This window comes from Humulus lupulus, chromosome X, assembly GCF_963169125.1.
Source record: "Humulus lupulus chromosome X, drHumLupu1.1, whole genome shotgun sequence".
NCBI lineage: Eukaryota > Viridiplantae > Streptophyta > Magnoliopsida > Rosales > Cannabaceae > Humulus > Humulus lupulus.
The window spans coordinates 9,263,833-9,285,083 of NC_084802.1; the positions used below are offsets into that span (position 1 = coordinate 9,263,833).

Here is a 21,251-nt window from a genome sequence, read left to right on the forward strand (position 1 = left end):
CTTTGTTTGAACCACTGCCTGGCAGGTCCAGTTAGGGTGGAAGGAAAGATCAAGCAACGAAGCTCTGGCCTGATGTTATGAGCCATCATTAGGGTGTTGAACATCCCTAAGTGGTCAGACGGGTCTCCATCCCCGTTGAACTTTGACAAGTGGGGCATACGAAAGCCAGAAGGGTATGTCGTTGCTGCTATATTGGGGGCGAAGAGTTCCATCTCATCCCCTGAATCATATTCGTCTTTTTCTTTTTCCGATAGGAGCTTCTTCATCAGCTCCTCCATTTGAGTTAAGCGCTCTAGGGTTTTGTCCTGAGATCCTGGGTTATTCCGGGGCTGTTCAACAGCTCCGGACCCGTTGTACATATTAGGCAGGTTGTTGCCCCTCCTATCTTGAGATAGGTCATTTGGGGCATTCCCGCCATTACGTACTTCAGATCGGACCCCAACTGAGCGGGCCTGGCTACCATCCCTAACTCGATCTTCTCTGTGAGAGTTGAGGCGATCTCGAAGGTCGCCTCCCTGGGTAGTATGGTGACTTTGTGCTGAACTTAGTCGCTGTCGCAGGTCTCCTCCCGAAAGATCACTCCGTGCACTACCGGTCCAGTGACTCCTGCTGGACAGGCTCGAGGTGCGTCTTTGGCGGCTCCGACCTGATCCTTCCCCCGGCACCCTGCTGCGCCGGGAAGGCCCGGCCGATGGCGGGTCTCTCCTACTATTTCCGTAGGTCGGGATGTCTCGGACGGGCTGAGGAGACGGGTATCTGATGGGAGAAGGAGGATGCCTGACTGGAGAGGCGATCCTAGTGCCGTCCGGACGGACTAAATTTGGTGGGGGCCTCTCGGCCCTGCCAGCTTGCTAGTTTCGCGCTGGGCGAGCTGGACGAGGAACTGGACGTTCTTTAGGGACGGGCTGACATCTCCGGATCCCCTCGGCCCTCCTTTGGGAACTTCCTCGATCTCTTCTGGGCGTCCTCGAGGAAGGCTGAGAGCTAGGGGTTGATGTCCTAACCGAACGGCTGTACTGCTGCTGTTCGGTCTGAGGCATTTCCCTGAAGTTCGCCTCTTGATGGTGCGGTGAAGGGGTGGAGTTGGCTGCAGGGAGTCTACCCGAACGGCTATGCCTGGATCGATTACTTCGGCGAGACTTAGGAGCCTCGCCTTGCCTCTCTCCAACGTTACCGTTGGTTGTGAGAGGGGGTAGTCGACTCAGAATATCCTGGATTTGCTGACCAGCTGCTGCTAGCTGGCTCCTCAGCTGAGCATTCTCCATCTCCACCGCAGTGTAATAACATGGATTCGGATTAGGCGGTCGGGGCGCCGAACTACCAGTGTCGTCTTGGCCGGCCGGCTGCTTTCCTGGCCTCTGCTGGACTTCAGGAACTTGCTCATCAGGGAGGGCAACATGGCGGGCCTCCTGCCCATCATGTTGTTCTGTCTCGTTGCCATGTTTGGATTGAGTGGTCACCATAGTTGTATGTTTGTGGTAGTACTAATCGGACTTGCTCTCAATGAAAGCACCAAACTGTTGACGCGGTTCTTCGGCAACAGATAATTAAGAGAAGAAGAGAAAGAGATTAGTACTTAAAAGTAGAACCGTCACAGATATGAAATCTTTGTGGAAAGAACTAGGTGACTCCATACACGTTTTTAAGTGGTTCGAAGGTTAAAATCCTTCTACTCCACTAGTCAATATTATTGATATTCTCTGGGTAATTGGTTTACAAAGTATATAGTTCTTTGAAGACTATTTTTCCAACCCCTATCAACTCCCAGGGTCTCCATATTTATAGGAGAAGGCACCTGGAAGTTGGTAGGGAGGTCATCCCGTGACCTTACCATTTGTCATATCAAGTCTGTGATATTCATGATTAATTCCTAAACCTGACACACAAGTGTGGTCTAATCAGTATGGAAGGAGATAATGGGCCGCACGGCCCAACTCGTCCGTGGGTGTCTGAATACGCACGTTCCTGCTGCGTGTCCGAGAAGTCAGGGGGATATCGGACACGTGATGGCAGGAATATGCACGTTTATCTTGCGTGTTGACTTCCCCTAGGGTCAGAGCTTCCTGAGAAGCTCGTTACTGGAGCAATTCATACCCCGAGCTTATCCGTCCGTGGACGCCGGATATTATTCCCAGCTCTTGGTGCAACAAGTGCGAGCTGGAAACAGGACCCCCTCGAGCTAGAAAGGGCCCGTCCTGGAAATAGAGCCTCTGGCCTGTGGGAACCTCGGACTAAATCATGTTTAGTCCGAGGCTCGTCCTGCTAAACAGCCCGAGGGAAAACCAGGGCGTACAAGCTTACATTGCGAAAATACCATAATTTTATTAGGAAACTTGTAAAAATAAGAGTTACTTACAAAAATACCAAGAAGGATATGGGATCCTATTGTCTTAAAAATAAAACATAATTTAAAATAAAGGAGTTACATAGCAAGTGCGGAAAAATTACACATAAACCCATAAATAAAAGACTACATCCTCGAAATCGAACTCTCGACTCCTTGAATCCATTCACCATCAATACACAATCTCTAAGCATCCACGAACATTACCGCCACTAATAGCTATTTTCCTGCACATATAAACAAAAAGGAATGAGCCTAATGCCCAGCAAGGAAAATCTAACACGTACTTCATAAACATAAATTTCATAAGAAACATAAAGACATAACATAACACTTTATCATACACATACTATAATGGCCATTATCACTTGGGGTCCCATAGACTAAACAAGTCATATGCCCATTAGATTAGTGGGGTCCTACTAGCTAAGTAGGTCATATGCCCATAATCTATTTGGGGCTTGTTAGTCAAATGGGTCATATGCCCAAGCCTACAAACATACATATCATAACACATATCATAACATAAGAAACATAAGATAACATTTAAGACATATAACATATGCATTTCTATCCTATTTTCCTTACCAAAGTTACCGGGATAAGAGGACAACGTTGGGACTTTTGGAACACTCCTAAAACCATATATAACAGGGTGAGTAGATTTGAAGAAAAATAAATGGAAGGAATGGAAGGACTAAACCTTAGAGAAACATACTTACCAAAAACTTATGTGCAAGTTCTTAGATTTCCTAACCAAAATAAGAATAAGGTTAGAAGGCTGGTAGAAGATTATGAGAACTAAAAAGAGCAAGTACAGAAATGAACTAGAGTTTTGGGTTACCTTGAAGACTTGTAAGACCAATCTACACCTCAAACCGAAATACTATAAAACCTTACTTCCCAAAGTGTTTGATAAGCTTATGATTCCCCAACCCAGGTGTTTACACTCTCACACTCACTTAGCACTTGCAGCCTCTGAACTTAGAGTAAAAGGTGAATAATGGCTGGGTACTAAGTCCTATTTATAGAGTTTAGGAATGAAAGGATCTTAATTTAACTTGAATAAAAATAATGGCTTTTTAGGTGAAAATAATTTGAATAATCGTTCAGCAGAGGCTGAAGACTCGTTCAAAAAGATGCTGAACTTATCAAAAGGTTGGATGGCTGAATGGAAAACAAATTCAAAATGTTTCAAAATATGCTGAAGGAGGCGATATATCGCCCCCTGTAGGCGATATATCGCCTGGGCCAGTATGCCCGAGGCTGTCGTGCATCGTCTCGTGTTTTCCGTATCTACGTGCTGCAATATATCGCCCCTATAGCTGCGATATATCAGCACACGCTGATTAATTAAACACGAAATTACACATTTTTAGCTAAGTTTGAGTGGAGTAAACAGCCTTGACTAAGCCCTTAACGTATTCAAAACTGCTGACTGACCTTATAGCATTCAAACTTTTCCCCTTATTAAATTTAATCCTCAAAATACTTAATCCTTAATCACCCATTCATAACATGTGCTTAAAATCCTATTGGTTCTTATCTAAACCTTATAGTATAATAAATATTATCCTTAATATCAGTCATATTAATCAAACCTTAGGTTAAAATTAATATTCTTAAACTATAGGTTAAACTTAGAAAATCTATAAGTACTACTATGAGTGTCCAAATAATTCACGGTCTGAACCAAAAATCCACAGTTACAAAGATAATACTATAAATACTATAATACTACTATCTAACTAGCTAAGTAAAGTTCTTGGACTCTACACTGATTATGTTGCTGACTAGTTTCTTTAAGTTTAATGAACGTTGCTGACTAGCTTGCTTAAGAGATTCTCTATTTTCTTTATATTTTCTTGATTGATTTGGTTGAATCTGAATGGGTTGCTGTAAATATTTAGGTTGCTGCAAACAATCGATTGGAGGTGAGTAGGATAAGAGAGCTATTGTCAATTTTATGAAATGAGGTAAAACTAAATTTCTGGGTTGCTGATTATGTTGCTGACTAGTTTCTTTAAGTTTAATGAAGGTTGTTGACAAGCTTGCTTAAGATATTCTCTATTTTTTATTTTTTTTTATATTTTCTTGATTGGTTTGGTTGAATCTGAATGGGTTATTGTAAATATTTAGGTTGCTGCAAACAATCGAGTGGAAGTGAGTAGGATAAGAGAGCTATTGTCAATTTTATGAAATGAGGTAAAACTGAATTTTTGGGTTGCTGATTATGTTGCTGACTAGTTTCTTTATGTTTAATGAAGGTTGCTGACAAGCTTGCTTAAGATATTCTCTATTTTTTTTTATATATTTTCTTGATTGATTTGGTTGAATCTAAATGGGTTGCTGTAAATTCTTAGGTTGATGTAAAAATATTCATAAAACGATCAAAGATAACAACTCGGTCACTTCTACAAATGAAGGTTGAATGTAATCCTTGAGAGAGATGACAATATCTCCCATTCAAGTATGGACAACACTCAAAAAACTATACTTGAAAGGCATATGGAAACCCAAGCAACCTATAGAAAGCCTTGTCTTTTTTCTTGTCATCTTTGTTGCTCTCTTTTTTACTATTTTTTACAACAATCCGTTTCTTTAAAGATTCAACGATAGCCTTGAAAACTTCTTTACCCCAAGGAAATTCAGAAAACTCACCACTATCTATAATATTGAAGTCTTCTTTGGGGACAATATTAGTATCAGAAGAACTAAGTAAGAAATTGTGCAAAAAATGCATCAATGTAATCTTCAAAGCATCCTCATCATTTTTCCAGTTTTTCCCATCAAAGAATTCTTTAAGAACTTTCTTATTGATCTTCGAATGATCTTTGAAATATGTAGAAAAAATACCATTATCCTTTGAAACATATTTCATTTTATCTGTGGATCCCACACACTGTAATCCAGTGACCAATGCAAACTCCCTCATCCCAAAACGAAGCTTCATGCCATTTACACCAACCCAAATCTCTAGTTTGTTGGGTTGTTGCAACTCTCTTAGCAATAGATTATGGATAAGTTGATGTTGCATTGTGAACTCTGGCAGAGTTAGGAAATGGCCAAAACATGAATCACCAAAGTCACTAACTTGCTTCGTTGAAAGCTTTTCATGGATAGCTTGAATATGAGAATATTTGATTGTAGAAGCAATTTTTGAAGAACAGCGATTATCCGGATGAATTAGGAAATTCATACCCTATAAAACATAGCAAAAGAACACACAATATTATATAGAAAAATACAAATATTAATAAATTAAGCCACAATCAGCAATCCATAAAAAAACGTGTTAATTAACCATTAAAACTACAAAAGCAACCCAAACAACTTCTTAAGCAAAACACATCAACCTATTAAGCACACAAAGAACAACCAATTAAGCAACCGTTGAAACTGTTAATCAACCCATAATATGCATTAAAAACATATAAAACTAATAAAGCAACCCTGTAAAATTCAAACGTCATAGAAAAGCAACACACAACAACTAATTAAGCAACACAAACAGCAACCATTTAAGCAACCCTTGAAATAATATAACAACCCTACCTAGCAACCCTTTCTAGCAACAAATAAAGCAACCCTATAAACAATACGTAAATAAGTATCTCTCGGTCGCATTACAGTCAGTTCAGCAACTCCTCTATCTCTATTCACCATTCGTTTTCAGTGTCTTATTATACTAGACTATTGATAACTCTACAAAATAGAGTTATTTTACCACTTTTTATGTGCTAATTGTTGCTTAATTCTTGAGTTTTTAATTGATTTATTAAGTTTTTAAGTAATTTTGAATTTAGTAGTCCTATCATGATTTTATATAATTTTGTGTGTTTTTATAAGTATTTTGTTGTAAAATGTTGTAGTTAATTATTTGAATTATTATTGTTAAGTTAGTGGTAAAAAATGTTGTATTATTGAACTTAAATGTAAAATATAAATTAAGTTATAATTAATATTTTCAAAGAATTAAATTGATTTATTTTATAGTTGAAAATATTGTATTATGATTTATTTTATATTTATTTTGTAGGGAATGTATGCTCTTAAAAAGAAAGAAAAATGAAGAAAAGTGTGGCATTTTCAAGAAAGAAGGGAAGAAAAGTGGCAAATGACCAATGCCACCAATCCTCCAGCCAGGCCCAAGGCCCAATTCGCTCCAAAGCTCTACCGAGCCTTCACGTGACTCCTCAGCATATATCACATATATCACCTCTTCAGCAAACACAAAGCAAGCCCCTGCCACCTCACGTCAGCTACATCCCAATATTGCCCCAGATCCAAGTGACCAGCCGTGGGCCTGCGTCAACCACCAAGGCCCAACACTCCTTCAGCAAGCCAGGCCCGCCTGGCCCAATCACGCACAAGGCCCAATGCCCCATATGCCAAAAGCTGCCAACACAGCCACAAAAAGACCCAAAAATCACATTTTCATTCCCAATATTTTTCACTCAAATATCAATTCACTCTTCCCTATTTTTCTTACCTAAATAAACATTCCTAATTTATTTTTTTTACCCTAGCTTTTCACTAATTTTTTACCCAACCAAACATTTCATCTTTCCAATACTCTTACACTTACTCTATTTATCCTACCACTTCCCAACACAATTATATTAATCAATTTATTTATTTTAATTTGATTAATTTAATCTCCACATTTTGCCTATAAATAGAGTCTTGTAAGACCATTTGGGGAGCTCTTCTTCTTCATCTTTTCAACATCTTCTACACATATTTTTCTCTCTTCTTTTCACTATTTTCTCTCTACCATTTTCATCTTTTGAAGATCATGTCAAGTATGTTATTTTGTAATTTTTATCTAGTTATGAGCTTCTAATCTTTTTCAAAGGTTATTAAGATGATGATGAAGCAAAATGTAACTAGATAGTATTTTTTGTTGTATGTTGATTTCCCATTTGTACAACATTGCTTATGGATTTTTTTCTATCAAAGATATGCATTTTCCATCTATTATTGATTGTTAAAGCATATTACACTTAGTTCTTCATTATGCAAAAATATGATATTCTTTGATTAAATGTTTTTCATTAAATTGTTCACATCTAATTCTTAGAGCATAAGTATCATATTTTGCCTAAACATAATCTCTTTGATTTTTTGTAGTTTCACTAGGTTGTAACACAACTAATGCTTAGAAATTATATCTTATATAAGTGAAGAAAAAATCCTACATTTTTTAAAGAGTAACTTGTGCTTGAATAGAAAATATATTTTGAAAAAATATATAGTGTGATTTATTTCAACTATATCAAAACTTGGGAATCAATATACTTATAAATACTATTGAACTTGCATTTTGTGGATTCTAATATCTTAATAATCTTATTTTACATATCTCATTTGAAAATTATTTTTCTATTTAATCTTAAATCTTTTTATTACTTGTCTTTTATTTTTCTAAAACAAAATCTCATCAAATATTTGGAACTAGGTTAGAATATTATTGCTTTGTTTGAAATAGTTTCTTTTGATGTTAGTCAACTCCCATGGGTTCGACCTCGTACTTACATGAACATTATATTCCGAAACGATTCATGCACTTGCGAGTTTAATTATTAAAACACCCTCTTTTGGGATTCAACAACTATGAGACTATATATCAATAAAACTATATATATATATATTTATATGTGTATTATCAAAGCCAATCGCAAGATATAAAATGAAATTAAGGTATGATTACGAAACCTTCAAAAGACCTAACCACGTCATAATACTAATCAACAACATAAAAAACAACATATTTAACAATCCTATAAAATCCTAAGAAATTCATAGACAACATTTAAACAATATAATCACAAATCAATTAATTTAGAAACCATTGAAAATATATAGCAACATAAAAACCAACCAATAAATAACCAACCTAAGCAACCTAATAATACCTTCTTAAAAATAAATGCAGAACAGTAAAACATAGGAAACTCAAGAATCATTGCTAAAGTGAAAGGAATTGAAAAAATACCTTAGGAGCAGAACCACAAGGTTCTTCAATAATTAATTGGGTTTTTTGGATCTTTTTGCTTTCCTAGCTTCATGTTTGCAATTATAGAGCCTTCTCTTCACTCTTGCTTCACTAACAGAAGCAACTGCAGATTTCATATTTGATTTAGAATTTGGAATATTTGTTTGAGATGCAGGAGATGCAAACGAAAACCGTTTATGAACCATGGCTCGTTAAAAACTGTAGCAACCTGAGAAAAACAGATACATTTACCAAAAATGGATTAAAATACATCAAAATATGAAAATATTAAGTCTATCTAACATTGAGCAATGGCTAAGTAAGCATTCAATATTTTTTGGGAATACTGGGTTTTGATTGAATTTGTTTGTAAATAATGTCCTAATATGATTTTTAATAGCTATGGAGGCTTGACTAGTCTCAACATAAAACTTAATTTTAATAAGTTTAAACCTACTAACACACTACACTGTCTTACCAAGAGCACAAATATGTCTTAATAGCTATGGAGGCTTGACTAGACTAAATTAGTGATACTAATTTCTATTGATGGTTTAGGTTCTTTTTCAACTAGAGAGAAGAAGAGAAGTCAATCTATGGGTGTAGAACATTCAGGCAACCTGCAAACTTTTGAACTTGTCCAAGACAAAGTGCAATGGGATAAGCTACCCAAAAGACCCCATTTAAAATCAAAACCTACTGATCAATTGCCTCAACCATCTCAAAATGGGCATCTACATATTAAACCAAGAAACAATTTACCTGATATAAACCACACTGAAGAGGTACAATTAAATGGATACCATTCTGAACAAAATCAACAGGAAGATGAGACAGTAACAGGTTTACAAAGACTGGATAAGGATATTAATGTAGAATCTCAATTACCAGTTTCAGATTTCAACAACTTATTTGCATTGAACCACCATAAATAATCACAACAAATGCAAAAGTGAATTAACAACACCCAATATCTCACATCAGAAATAATAATATATAGATTAGAGAGAAAAGTTAAAAAATGGGCATGAGACAACTCACCAGAAAGAGGGTCTAGTTGACAAGTAGTTCTGGGGGCCTCTGATATAAGAAATGGAAATCGGAGAGAAACTGCAGATCCTAGTTGGCGAGAAGTTCTGGGGGCCTTCGAGTTACAAAGAAGATGAGAGAAGAAGATCACAAAGCCACCATTAGAAGCCTTTGAACTACCTAGATAACACCCAAACTGGTTGGTGATGAGAAATAATCCCTGAGATTTCAGTGTCGTGGGCGAAGAAAGAGAGTGAAGGAGACTGTCGATGGAAAGAGGCCCTGAGATTTCATAGTCGTCAGAGAGAAAGAGGGTAAAGAATGACTGTTTTGGCAAGGAAAACAGAGAAGAATAGAGCAGAAGTAAAAAATTAAAATGTAAAATGAGAATAAACAATTAAAAACAAGTTATAAAAATGAGAATTATTCTAACAAACCGTATTATTGTAAAAATAATTAAAAATGGCGTATAACATGTTATTTCCCAAAAAAAAACCTACGTGGTAATGATACAAAATGAAATTTGCAAACCAAATACTTTTATTAAAAATTGAGAATATAATGTTAAATTAGTATCTTTTTCCTTTTTTTTATTGGCCATCAATACCTCTCTCTCGACTCACAATCACAATCAATCGCTTCATCATGTCCAAATTGGCGCCGGTGAATTGATCCTCGAACAACCGGAGCCGCCGGAGAAGCACCCCGAATTGGCGTCTAATTCACGGTCCTTTTCTTTGTCTTGCAGTACTCTCCTCCTCCGGTATTTTTCAGTTACACCTCCAATTTTTCTTCTCTTAGCTCCCATTAATGGCTTCTCTAATATTATCATTCCAATTTATCAGTAATAGACGTGACCGAATTTGGTGTTGCAAACTTGTTACCTACATTAGTATTTGAACCTTGTATTTGATGAGTATTAGATGGTTCTAAAATGATTTTTCTTTAGAAATTAGAATTATGGTGCACCCTTACAGCTTCACTAGTCACTCTCACTACCCCAATTTCTTTTAGGGTTTAGGGTTTAATGTTTAAAAGTTTAATTTTTACTGATTGTGCTTTTTATCAAATTGACTCAATCAAGATAACCAAATGCCGGTTAAGAAGGATGTTTGCCGGAATTTTCAGCGTGGCAGGTATGGAGCTTTCTGTCCATGCACTCTTATTTTGTATCATTCTCTATTTTCATTTTCAACCCTTAAAGATTAAAGAAAGAGTAAGAATATTTGTGTGTGTATTTTATATAAACTTTGTTGTGGTTGTCTCTTACAGCTGCATGTATGGGCAACGGTGTAAATTTCTTCATGTGACTTCATCACAACAACAACAACAACAAAAACCCAATAATACTTTCTCATATCAACAGCAGCAACAGCAGAAGCCCAGCAACCCCTATGGTTTTGGTGTTCAAAACAATCCTCCACCAAAAGGGGCAGCAGATTTCGGTTCCAAACCCAGCCAATATAAGGTTTTGTTCTTGGTTTTTTCATTTTCAATTAATAATGTGAAAGTTCATTTTTGTCATGGAGAATCTCACTGATGAGGATAATCTGATATTTTGCTCTTAAAAACTTGATCAGCCTTTCCAAAACTCATGGACTCGTTCCTCTTCCACGCCCACTGCCAATACTACACCTGAAAATCAGAGCCAGACTACCAATCACAAGTAACTTTTCTCTGCAACTATGTTAATGTTACTTCCTTCGTTTATTTCTCTGCATCAAGTCACTCAATTTTAATTTCTATATCTCCAGATGTACAGATCGCGAATCTTGCAGACGCATAGCTGTTGAGGATTTTCAGAATGAAAGACCCCTTTGGAGACTTACATGCTACGGTCACTGGAAAAAGTATGTTTTGCTCACAATATTCTCACTGTCATTCAAATAGTTTTACCATTTTCATGTTAGCATTATGGATAACCTTTGAAAGCAGTTGATTACAGTGCATAACATAGATAAGTTTACAGGGATGATGCTAGAATTTTTGGAGAAACATGAGATGCTTTCGTAGTAAAACCATGTGATAGAAATACCAAAAAGTTATACCATAATTTTTTTTCCTTGCATGTATGTATTTATTGGCTTGTTTCCTAGAAACAGACAAGCTTAAAGTTCTTAGGTACATGTCATTTTCTTTTTAATTTTTGAATTTCTTTTGACTTGAGACACATTTCCGCACCTAGATGTACAATCCTTGATCCTTTCTTTCAAAGATTAATATATCAATTTAGTGAACTGAGTTTTTGAATTGTTCTTCTTCAGTGCTCCTTGTGACATTGTTGGTGACATTAGCTATGAAGAATTGAGGATGGCCGCATATGATGATGCTAAGCGTGGGTTGAATTTGCAGACTATAGTAAGAATATTGCATGTGTTTATTTTGCTCTTCCATTTTCTTGCTTTGAGGTTCACATCAATACAAACTTGATTTCCTTTTTGTTATTTTGTGTCATAATTGATGCTTGTATTGTAGCAAACTGTATCATATTGTGCATCTTGCAACTCTAACTTGGAAAACGTGTGCAAATTATGATGTCCATAATAGAGGTGCAAATTATGATGTGGTTATGCTTCCATCCGTGACGCTTCAAATGATTATCTAAGGTTGATGTTTATTTCATATAAATTTGGATTCTTCTATTTGTTTTGTCACCTCTGACCAAGTGCTATTCATACCCAAGAGTCTCAACTAGACAAGAAAAGATGCCGTTTGCCGCCACTTTTATTTTTCTTTTCTCGATTTGCTTGTTGTCAATATGAAGGAACTATTTATCTAAAAAAATTGCTATAAACATATATATAATGAGTGTGTATCAGTTGTTGCACAGGTTATATTTTAGAGCCCTAAAATTTTGAAGTAGTGTTAGAAATATAACTTTGTTCACATGAATCGTAGTGACTCTTTGTTGGTTACAAACTGATTTTTTTGATATCTGTTTGTTTCAAGATATTTCTATTTGAGTATTTTCTTGCACAGAGAAATCAGAAGTGTTGAGCTTTCTTTGTTGAGTTTCTCATATCATTGTCGCATTATGGTACAGGTTGATAGAGAACGGAATTTAGTGAACTCTAAGGTGATAGAGTTTGAAAACCTTTGCAAGTCTGGTGCAGTTCCCCAAAATTCAACTCCTGCTAATCAAACTTTTCCTGGAACTGGTCCAACTGCATTTACACAAAACGCTCAAGGTCCAAGTGCATTTTCACAAAACGCTCAAGCTCCAAATGCATTTGCACAAAATGCTCAAGCTCCACATGCATTTGGACAAAACGCTCAAACACCAAATGCATTTGGACAAAGTGCTCAAGTTCCAAATGCATTTGCACAAAAAGCTCAAGGTCAAAATGCATTTTCACAAAATGCTCAAGGTCTAAATGGATTTGCACAAAAAGCTCAAGGTCCAAATGCATTTTCACAAAATGCTCAAGGTCCAAATGCATTTTCACAAAAGGCTCAAGCTAGTGCCCCTACTTCAGTTTCAAGCTTTAGTCAATTGGGAACATCACTCAATATGGGGTTTGTGTCGAGGTAAGTTTCAATCCTTTAAAATGTATTCATGGTTAATTATTGTATTGAAATTTCTGCTTATGGCTGAAACTACCTCCTACGGTTTGGGCATATTAGGCACACAATTAAATAAATTTTAATTTAAGTCAAATGAACTTTAGTTGACCTGTAATACATAGTAATCAAACTTATCAAATAATTGGACAGTAAAGTACAATCACTGCTCTTAAAATTGATCCCTCTTTTAAGGTACTGTGAATCTTGGTGGAATGTCTGTTATTAATCAAATCCATAACTACAGATTAAATGATTGTACATCATCAAATTGGCCACTCACTCAGCCTTTACAAATAAGGAAAACTAAAAAAGTACAGATCATAGCCTAATCTGACAGACAACAAGGGAATAGATACAAAATAAAATCAAATAATACAAAGATGGAAAGATGATAGCTGGACGTAGTTGTTGGATTGACCTAAATGGCTGCCTCGATTTCTAAAAAGCTGTAAACCTGTTCAACACAGAAATGACTCACATTTTGCAAGGTTTTAGTGGCCAGCTCTAAGATATTACAATTGCAAGTAAGTTGTACTCCTGATATCATGTCATGCTGAAGATATTTGAGAGCTCAAAAGTTGGAAGGGAGAATTGGTGATTGTTGGTCAACTTTGGCATGGAATAAAGTGTATTTATAGAAGGTTTTAGCTTAGAAATAGATAACCCATCTACAATGTGAAGTTAATAGGCCTGAAGTATGTATTCAGCAACAAAAATGGAATGAATGTCGACAACATAAATGGCCCATATAAGTAGGAGGTTTAAGAATCCAGTAGCCCTGCCAACAACTTTTGGAAATATAAATTCAAGAAATGAAAAAGTAGCCCATGTCAATCAATACAAATAAATGGAAATATTGTTTTCTTGTTTGGCTTCTAACTAGTTGAGCTGTTGTTTCTCAGGCCTTCTGCACCTTTAAACAATGCTTTTGGTCAGCCGAATCCTTTTGGGGTTTCCAGCCAGACTTCAAGTGCATTTGGAACCAATAATTTGTCACCTCAAAGTCAAGGTAAAATTTCAGAGATTTTTATTTGTGATGTTTTTTTTTAATTATGACTTCTCGATGACATATTCCTGTTTGAAATGGTGGCTAATATCTTACCTGTACAATAGGAAGTCCATTTGCCCCTGCTCCCTTCAGTAATACTAGCTTCATGAGTAACCCAATAACCACATCTACAGCATCAAATCAAATCCCAGGACTCAATGGACCAAGTACAGGGTTTCAGCAGGCGTAAGTCTCTTGATTCGACTTCTTGAACTTGAGTTTGGAAATCACAACATTTTATAGCAGAGGAATGATTCCTGCTGCTGTTGCTATTTTTTGAGTTGTTTTATTAGTGGAATGAGGATACAACTTGTTTTTCAAATCTTACAGGAATTCCACGCAAAGCGAGGTATTATCTACTGTGGATGCAAGTGTATGGTCGAAAAACAAGTGGGCTCCTGGAGAGGTTATGTTCCAAGCTATTTATTGTTAAGGAGCTTAATTTGATATGTCACTTGTGTTTTGAGTTAAAATTTTGCTTCTTTGTTTGTTAGATCCCGGAAGAAGCGCCTCCTGATGCATTCTGTTGTTGAAGGAATTAGTACTCAGAATTTCAATGTCTACTGTATCAAGAGAACATTCTCTCATGCGCTGTGCGATTTTTTTGGGTTAGCGCATCAAACTCACAAGACACCACTTCTGACTATCACCTCGGAGGATGGAAAGGAATCAAGATCGTTCTAGGACTGGGAATATATGTAGAAGAAGATGGTTTTAGAATATATGTTGTCTTAGGATTTCAATTGGGGAATACATAGGTTTCATGTTTTCTGGTAACAGTTCTGTGAAACTAGGTTCTGGATTCATGTTTACATAGTTACATTGTACCAAATAGAATATAAAGAAAAGAATATAAAGGGTAATTGTTTTATGTCCAATTCAAAATTTCATACCAAGACTCAAATTTCGTGCACAAATATTTTAATTAGTGAATATTCCATAAATTTATAGTTTTCATTAAATCAAATGAGAGCAGAGAGATCGACAATTAAAGGTGAGGAACATGTTCAAAAGTTTATTTTAAAAGAAGATTTTTAGAAATATATTTGTAAAATAAAATTATATTTTGAAAATTTGAGATGAGCCCTCGCACAGAATGAACCAAACTACATAATTTCATTAATAGGTTTCTAGTCTAGTGTTATAATTATTTTTAGATATTCTATTTAATTTTAGATAAACTACAATCTTCACGGTAAAATTTGTTCTTGCTTACCGTATAATACATTTCTTCCCCTCAAAATTGATTTGCGGTTAATTTCAATTCTCAAACTAATATATTATTTATATGTAAATAGATGTCTATATATTTATATAATACCTACAACTAAATAATTTTTGTTTGCCAACTAGCGACTTGTAAACTGCAAAATAAATAAATATATATTTATACATATATGATAATATCTCACTCTTCTCTTTCCATTCTTTATACTTTTGTTATTTTTTTCTTTTGTCTTTTCTCGTCACTAATTTTAGTTCATCCATATTTTTTGTATGTTAATAATAATAATTATAAATTAATTTATTTTACTTATAAATATTTAAAATGAATATAATTACTGATATTAAATAAATATTTATACTTATATAAATTATTATATATTTAAAAAATATGATTTTCTTTATTAGTAGTTATAATTTAAAAAAAATATATATATATATATGATACTCGTTTAATGCAATTTAATATTTTTGTATATATTAGTTACAAAAACAAAATTGTATCTTTTAGTTACAAACTTAGTTTTATATATTTTTGTTACAAATATGTAACTAAATTCACAACTTATTTTTATAAATATTAAAATTAGTTATGTAAACCTTTGTTACAAAAATAAAAAAAATAGTAAATAATTATTTTGTAAATGTTGTTTACAAAAATGTAAAACTTGTTTACAAATTTGTAAAACTTTGTTATATATTTGTAAATGTTGTTTACAAAAATATTTTTTTTACGAATCTCAAATACATGTTTACGAATTTGTAACAACTTTTAACAAAAAAAATTGTATTTAACTGTCACTCCGTATTTACACTTTTGTCCTTCCGTGTTTTTCATAAAGAAATCCGTATTTTTGTAAGCTACGGTATTTTTCATATATTTTTTTTAATGTTAACGTATTTTTGTGAATTTACTATTAATTTTTGTGTCAACTTCACTTAATTATTATAAAAAGTATTTGTGGGACTTCCTTTTAAATATTTGGTATACAATTATTATAATTTTTTTTTTTATTGGAGGTAGCAATGACTAAGTTAGTCACTACTCGACTCTAAATATTGATTGGTTTTGTTTTGGTTTGAATGAAATAAAATTATATACTCACTAACTATAAATTAAAAATAGAAATAGAGTGAAACCACACGGATGAAGGCTCAACATGTGCAACTAATATCTTGGTAGCTACTACATCTGAATGAGCTCAAATTCAACAAAGTATCTTAGGAATGAGTCCAAGGCACTTACTCTTCGGGGATATTTGGTACGAGGTTTAAGTTTGTGGTAGTAGAGTTAGATGGGGTTTAGACTAAGAGAATGTGAAACTTAAGTATTTAAAAGAATTAATAATACCCTCAAATCAAGCTAAAAAGTGTGACTCACTCGGAAACACAAACTCTTAAGCCATTAAAAATAAATTTACCAAACATGATTTAAGTTTCAGAACATCATTCCTACCGAATCAAACCTCAATACCAAACACTCCCTTAGTGTTAGTCTTCATTGGTTGGCTGTCATTAGGCTCCCCATTTTTTTTGTAAAGAATGATGTTGGTTTTGTGATGCTTTATGTATTGTCACAACGTCTTTATGCTTCTCAATAAGGTTTTGTTACGATGTGTCAATAAGGTCCATACATAAAGTTTTTGCAATAATGCTTCTCATGAACTAGCCAAAATATACACTTATGATTTATGATTGATAATGAAGTTACTTAGGGCACATACATAACGCTTTTGTAGTCATGCTGCTCCTGAACTAGCCAAAGTATACACTTAATAATGAGGTTACTTAGTTAGAAGAATATTCTACTATGTATCTTGATCATTGTTGTATTTGATGACTTATTAATAAAATGGTCATTTCTCATAGACCAAAGATATTAAGAGAATCTCATAGACCAGTAGCGATCACCTTTGGGATCAATCACTTAAAAAGCATATGAGATCATTATAGCACATCTCACTCTTTTACTTTTATAAATGTTGTTCACAATTAATATTATGATAATTTAAAATGTTATACCAAAATTAATTTTGTAACTCTTTTATTTTTTTATATTTAATTTTCTTATTATATTATTTTCAGAAACTACAAATAAAATTATTAATAAAAATACAAATGTATAAACAAAGTGAATATTTTTCCAATCAAGTAACTTCGTTTTTTATCTGTAAAACATATCTAACGCGAAAAATATACATCCAAATACATATAACAAGTAACTAAAGTTACTAATAATACAATTTCATTCTAAAGAATAAAATAAAGTTAGTTATTAATGCCAAACTCTATGGAGCTAATGAAGAAAAACATTCAAAATGCAAAAGAAACCTTCCTTCTATAACTTCATAGTCAAAATAAAAGACTTCATCAACAAGAGTTCAATAAATTTGAAGAAGAACTAGACTCCCTTTATTGCTTGTTTAAATTGCAAATAACGTAATTATATATTGGTAAATTAAAATTAAATGAATGATGAAAAGAAATTAACAAATTTTGTCTTCTGATCTTCTGATCTTTTCTGAGTTTCTTTTGAATTCAATGTAGCTTTGACTTCTGACATTGTTAAACTTTCTTTGCCATAGAGCATGGTTGTAACGCCTTGGTTACTCTAAGACTGATACTGTGAGCTTTGAACTGTGCTTAACTCGCTAATCGAGTCATTTGGTTATAAACGTGTATCTAGGTGTTATTAACAGGCTAATGTGAAAAACTCGATCAAAAGGAAATGATATATTTTATTTAAAACATAAAACTGTACATGGGCCCATAAAAGCGTTTACAAGTTATTTACAACTCAAAACGGTCATTACAGTGTAAAATTACAACCCACCAACCTAAGCGGCAAAAATAAGGTTAACCCCTAGTTCCTCTGAGAAGAATCCTTGGCCGGGGTGGTCAAGCGGCTGCATATGTACACATCACTACCTAAACTCTCCACTCAAGATTGGGTGAGCTTTTATTTCCCTTTACCTGCACCACATAACACCCGTGAGCCAAGACTCAGCAAGAAAACTCATTACTGGATGTATATAATATCAAATGATGATCATGATAATCATACATGACTTATAGTCTTAAACAGATGAGTGAATATCACTTCAAGGTTTTGGTAACCATGTTGGGGCTTATAGCCCTAATTAGATGTGTGACTGATGAGTAAGTCACTAACTTAAACCAGATGACTGACTGATGAGTAAGTCACTAGCTTAAACTAGATGAGTGATTGATGAGTAAGTCACTAACTTGGGCTCCGCACCCTAGCCATGTGACGATGCAGTCACCTGGGCCTTCTGGCCCTGGCTCTAAGTGACTAGCCATTAGACTAGACAAGCGCTTTTGTTTTTCATCAAACTTAAGGTCGGTCAAGCATTTCATGCTTAGGACGATAATGCTTATGTCAATTAGATCTAATCTTTTCAGCTTGCGTTAAACACGCTAAAACCGTTCTTGACTCTTAAGCCAATACCATACGAACAGTGCTCAGTAGCACTGCCGAACTTGACTATTAAGTCACAGCTTCACAGTTAATGCTGACACCATTGTCGATTCTGACTAATAAGTCAGTGCTATTCACAAGTAAGCAAGATTTGCTAAGCATTTGATATGCAATCATTGTCCACGTTTAAACACTCAACATGTCTTATGAATAACCATGCATGTCACATATGGGGTGCAGTTTTCTTACCTCTGGTTCGAGTGAGAAATAGTAAAAGAACGACCCTTGAGAACGATCGGCCCTTTGATTCCTTAACGGTCACCTAGTCATAACCAAATATATTTTCCATCAATGAAAATCAACAATAAAAAGGTTCTTGACCTAACCCTCACTCCCAGGATCTCGAATTGTACCCAAACAGTGAGTAGATTCGATCCCGAGCCTTAGGAATTGAAATCCCGAGCCAAAAACCCTCAAAAGTGCTCAAAATAAGAATCCAGAAAAGCAAGGTAGCATTGTAGCGCTGCCCCCCTAATGCTCCAGCGCTATAGGCAGAATGGAAAGCCCCTGGCTAGCGCTGTAGCGCCCATACCTGGGTGTTGTAGCACTACAACCAGGGTTTTCAACCCTGGTTTTTTTCCCTCCTTCGACTCCTCAATTTCCAACCTTCAAAACAAGCTTCCAAACCTCATTCAAACTCCCAAATGAACCCCAAAACCATATACACAAGTCCTAGGCATCATAACCCAAGCAACTCTTGCCAAAAACTCTCATCAATTCCCATTATCCAACTCAAAAACCAAGTTGAAAACCAAAATGAAAACAGAGTATAAAACCAGAGTTTTAATGGCTAGAACCTTACCTCAAGCTCAGTATAGAACCCTCTTCAATGGTGGAACACAACCCTAAGCCCTCAAGGTTCACTTCCCTAGCTTGAATCCTCAAAAGAAGCTCAAAAATTTCAAAGGAAAAGGAAGGAGAAAAGATGAACGGGAGAGAAGAAAATAATGCTCTGTTTTGCAAGTTCTACAGCCTTCAAATGGTTCAAATATATCCTTAGGGTGAAAAGACCATATTGCCCCTAAGCTTAATTAAAACCCTAAACAGCCTCCAAGGGCAAAATCGTTATTTCCCGCCTATCTCGTTAATTTTAATTAACGTTCTCCAATTCCTATTATTCTTAATATTCTCAAATATCAATAAATCATATCCCATTACCCTTTAATTTTTGGTAACGTTCTAATCACCAAATTACCCCGAGACTCACCTCGAGCCCCGAAATTAACCCCGTTATGACCAAACCGATAACTTACCTCAAACTCGAACAAATCCACATTATAATGTGGCATTATTAATAGTTCACCAACATGCATGAAAATACACAATTACGCCATTAACGGGCCAAATTACCAAAATGCCCCTATGATGAAATGTGGACCCACATGCATGCATTTATCATCGTATTATAATATAATTCACATAATCATTTAATGGCATAATAAATCAATTGTGGCCCTCTCGGCCTACCAATCCAACCATTAAACCTCATTAGAGATTTTGGGGCATTACAATGGTGTCAACAAAGTGCTCATATGATTTTGGCAAAGAACTCAGTAAGACAATCCTTTGGTCCTCCTCATCGATTTTGACACCAATGTTCTTAAGCTCAAGAACTATCTTGTGGAGCTCATCAAGATGTTTTCTGATTTCATGAGTTTCATCCATTCTTAGCGTGTAGAGTCTTTTCTTCAGATATAGTTTATTGGCCATAGTTTTCTTCAAGTAGATGGCAGCTAACTTATTCCATAACCCAAAAGCGGTCTCTTCATGTGAGACTTCTCGAAGAACTTCATCTCCCAGACTTAGAAGAATGGCACTATGAGCCTTGGTCTGAAGCTCTTTAATCTTCTTTTGATCTTCTTTCGAATCCTTGAAAGCCTCTTCTTCAATGTCTTCTGAAATTCCCTGATGCACTAACAATGCTCTCTTTTTTATTCTCCAAAGACTAAAATCATTCTCCCCAGTGAACTTATCAACTTCAAACTTTGTTGAACTCATTCTTGATGTAATCTTGATCGAGATAAAGATTGTTCTTGATCCTCAAACCACACAAAACAAGAACAAACAAGTGACTAAGCACAGTATCGAATTACAAACATAAAAATGAGAAATGATAAAACAATAGCAAAGTAAATACAACTCACAAAATTACATGGTTCAATCAAGAGATGTTGAATCTCTTGTCTACTCCACGTGGGAAAAACCTATAAGGCTTGTAGTCTTTATTAGCCACTTAGCTCAATTATACAGTCTCAGTTACAAACAATGGAGATAAAAAACTCCTTACAAAACAGAGATTCTTGGTTCTTGGAGAAACATGAATCCAAGAATCTTATATGGGAAGAATTTTACAGATAAAAGAATAAAATGAATGTCTCAACAATGATAGTGAAGGCAGGGACTTTATACAAGAAAGCTAACTGAATTGACAAAAAAAATGTGTTTGAAAAATATGTAAAAAGGTTGTCGAGCTGCTGAAGTGGCATACTAAATAACTTAACTAACTTCCACATTTACATTTTAAAGAGTTGTGGTTTACATTTCA

At 35.1% G+C, this 21,251-nt stretch overlaps 1 protein-coding gene across 3 annotated transcripts; it reads left to right on the plus strand.

The window, feature by feature from the left end:
• Window positions 1-9,949: 9,949 nt before the first annotated feature.
• On the plus strand, window positions 9,950-14,887 carry LOC133803850 (zinc finger CCCH domain-containing protein 16). 3 transcript variants are annotated; one of them, XM_062241991.1, is made up of 11 exons: window positions 9,950-10,144; window positions 10,456-10,507; window positions 10,644-10,839; window positions 10,952-11,037; window positions 11,126-11,221; window positions 11,636-11,729; window positions 12,415-12,899; window positions 13,838-13,944; window positions 14,049-14,169; window positions 14,314-14,389; window positions 14,478-14,887. In XM_062241991.1, exons 2-11 carry the CDS (start codon window positions 10,464-10,466, stop codon window positions 14,514-14,516), a joined length of 1,344 nt encoding a protein of 447 aa, XP_062097975.1. In that variant the 5' UTR covers window positions 9,950-10,144; window positions 10,456-10,463; the 3' UTR covers window positions 14,517-14,887. The 3 variants fall into 3 exon arrangements, with proteins under 3 accessions (XP_062097975.1, XP_062097974.1, XP_062097976.1); XM_062241990.1 differs by having other exon boundaries at window positions 9,950-10,134; XM_062241992.1 differs by having other exon boundaries at window positions 9,959-10,098.
• The last annotated feature ends 6,364 nt before the right edge of the window (window positions 14,888-21,251 follow it).

Excerpts from the sequence above, each read along its gene's own strand:
- LOC133803850 (XM_062241991.1), top strand. The coding sequence starts at position 10,464 with ATGCCGGTTAAGAAGGATGTTTGCCGGAATTTTCAGCGTGGCAG. Across the intron at positions 11,730-12,414 it reads GGTTGAATTTGCAGACTATA|GTTGATAGAGAACGGAATTT; the intron begins GTAAGAATATTG and ends ATTATGGTACAG. Across the intron at positions 13,945-14,048 it reads TTTGTCACCTCAAAGTCAAG|GAAGTCCATTTGCCCCTGCT; the intron begins GTAAAATTTCAG and ends CCTGTACAATAG.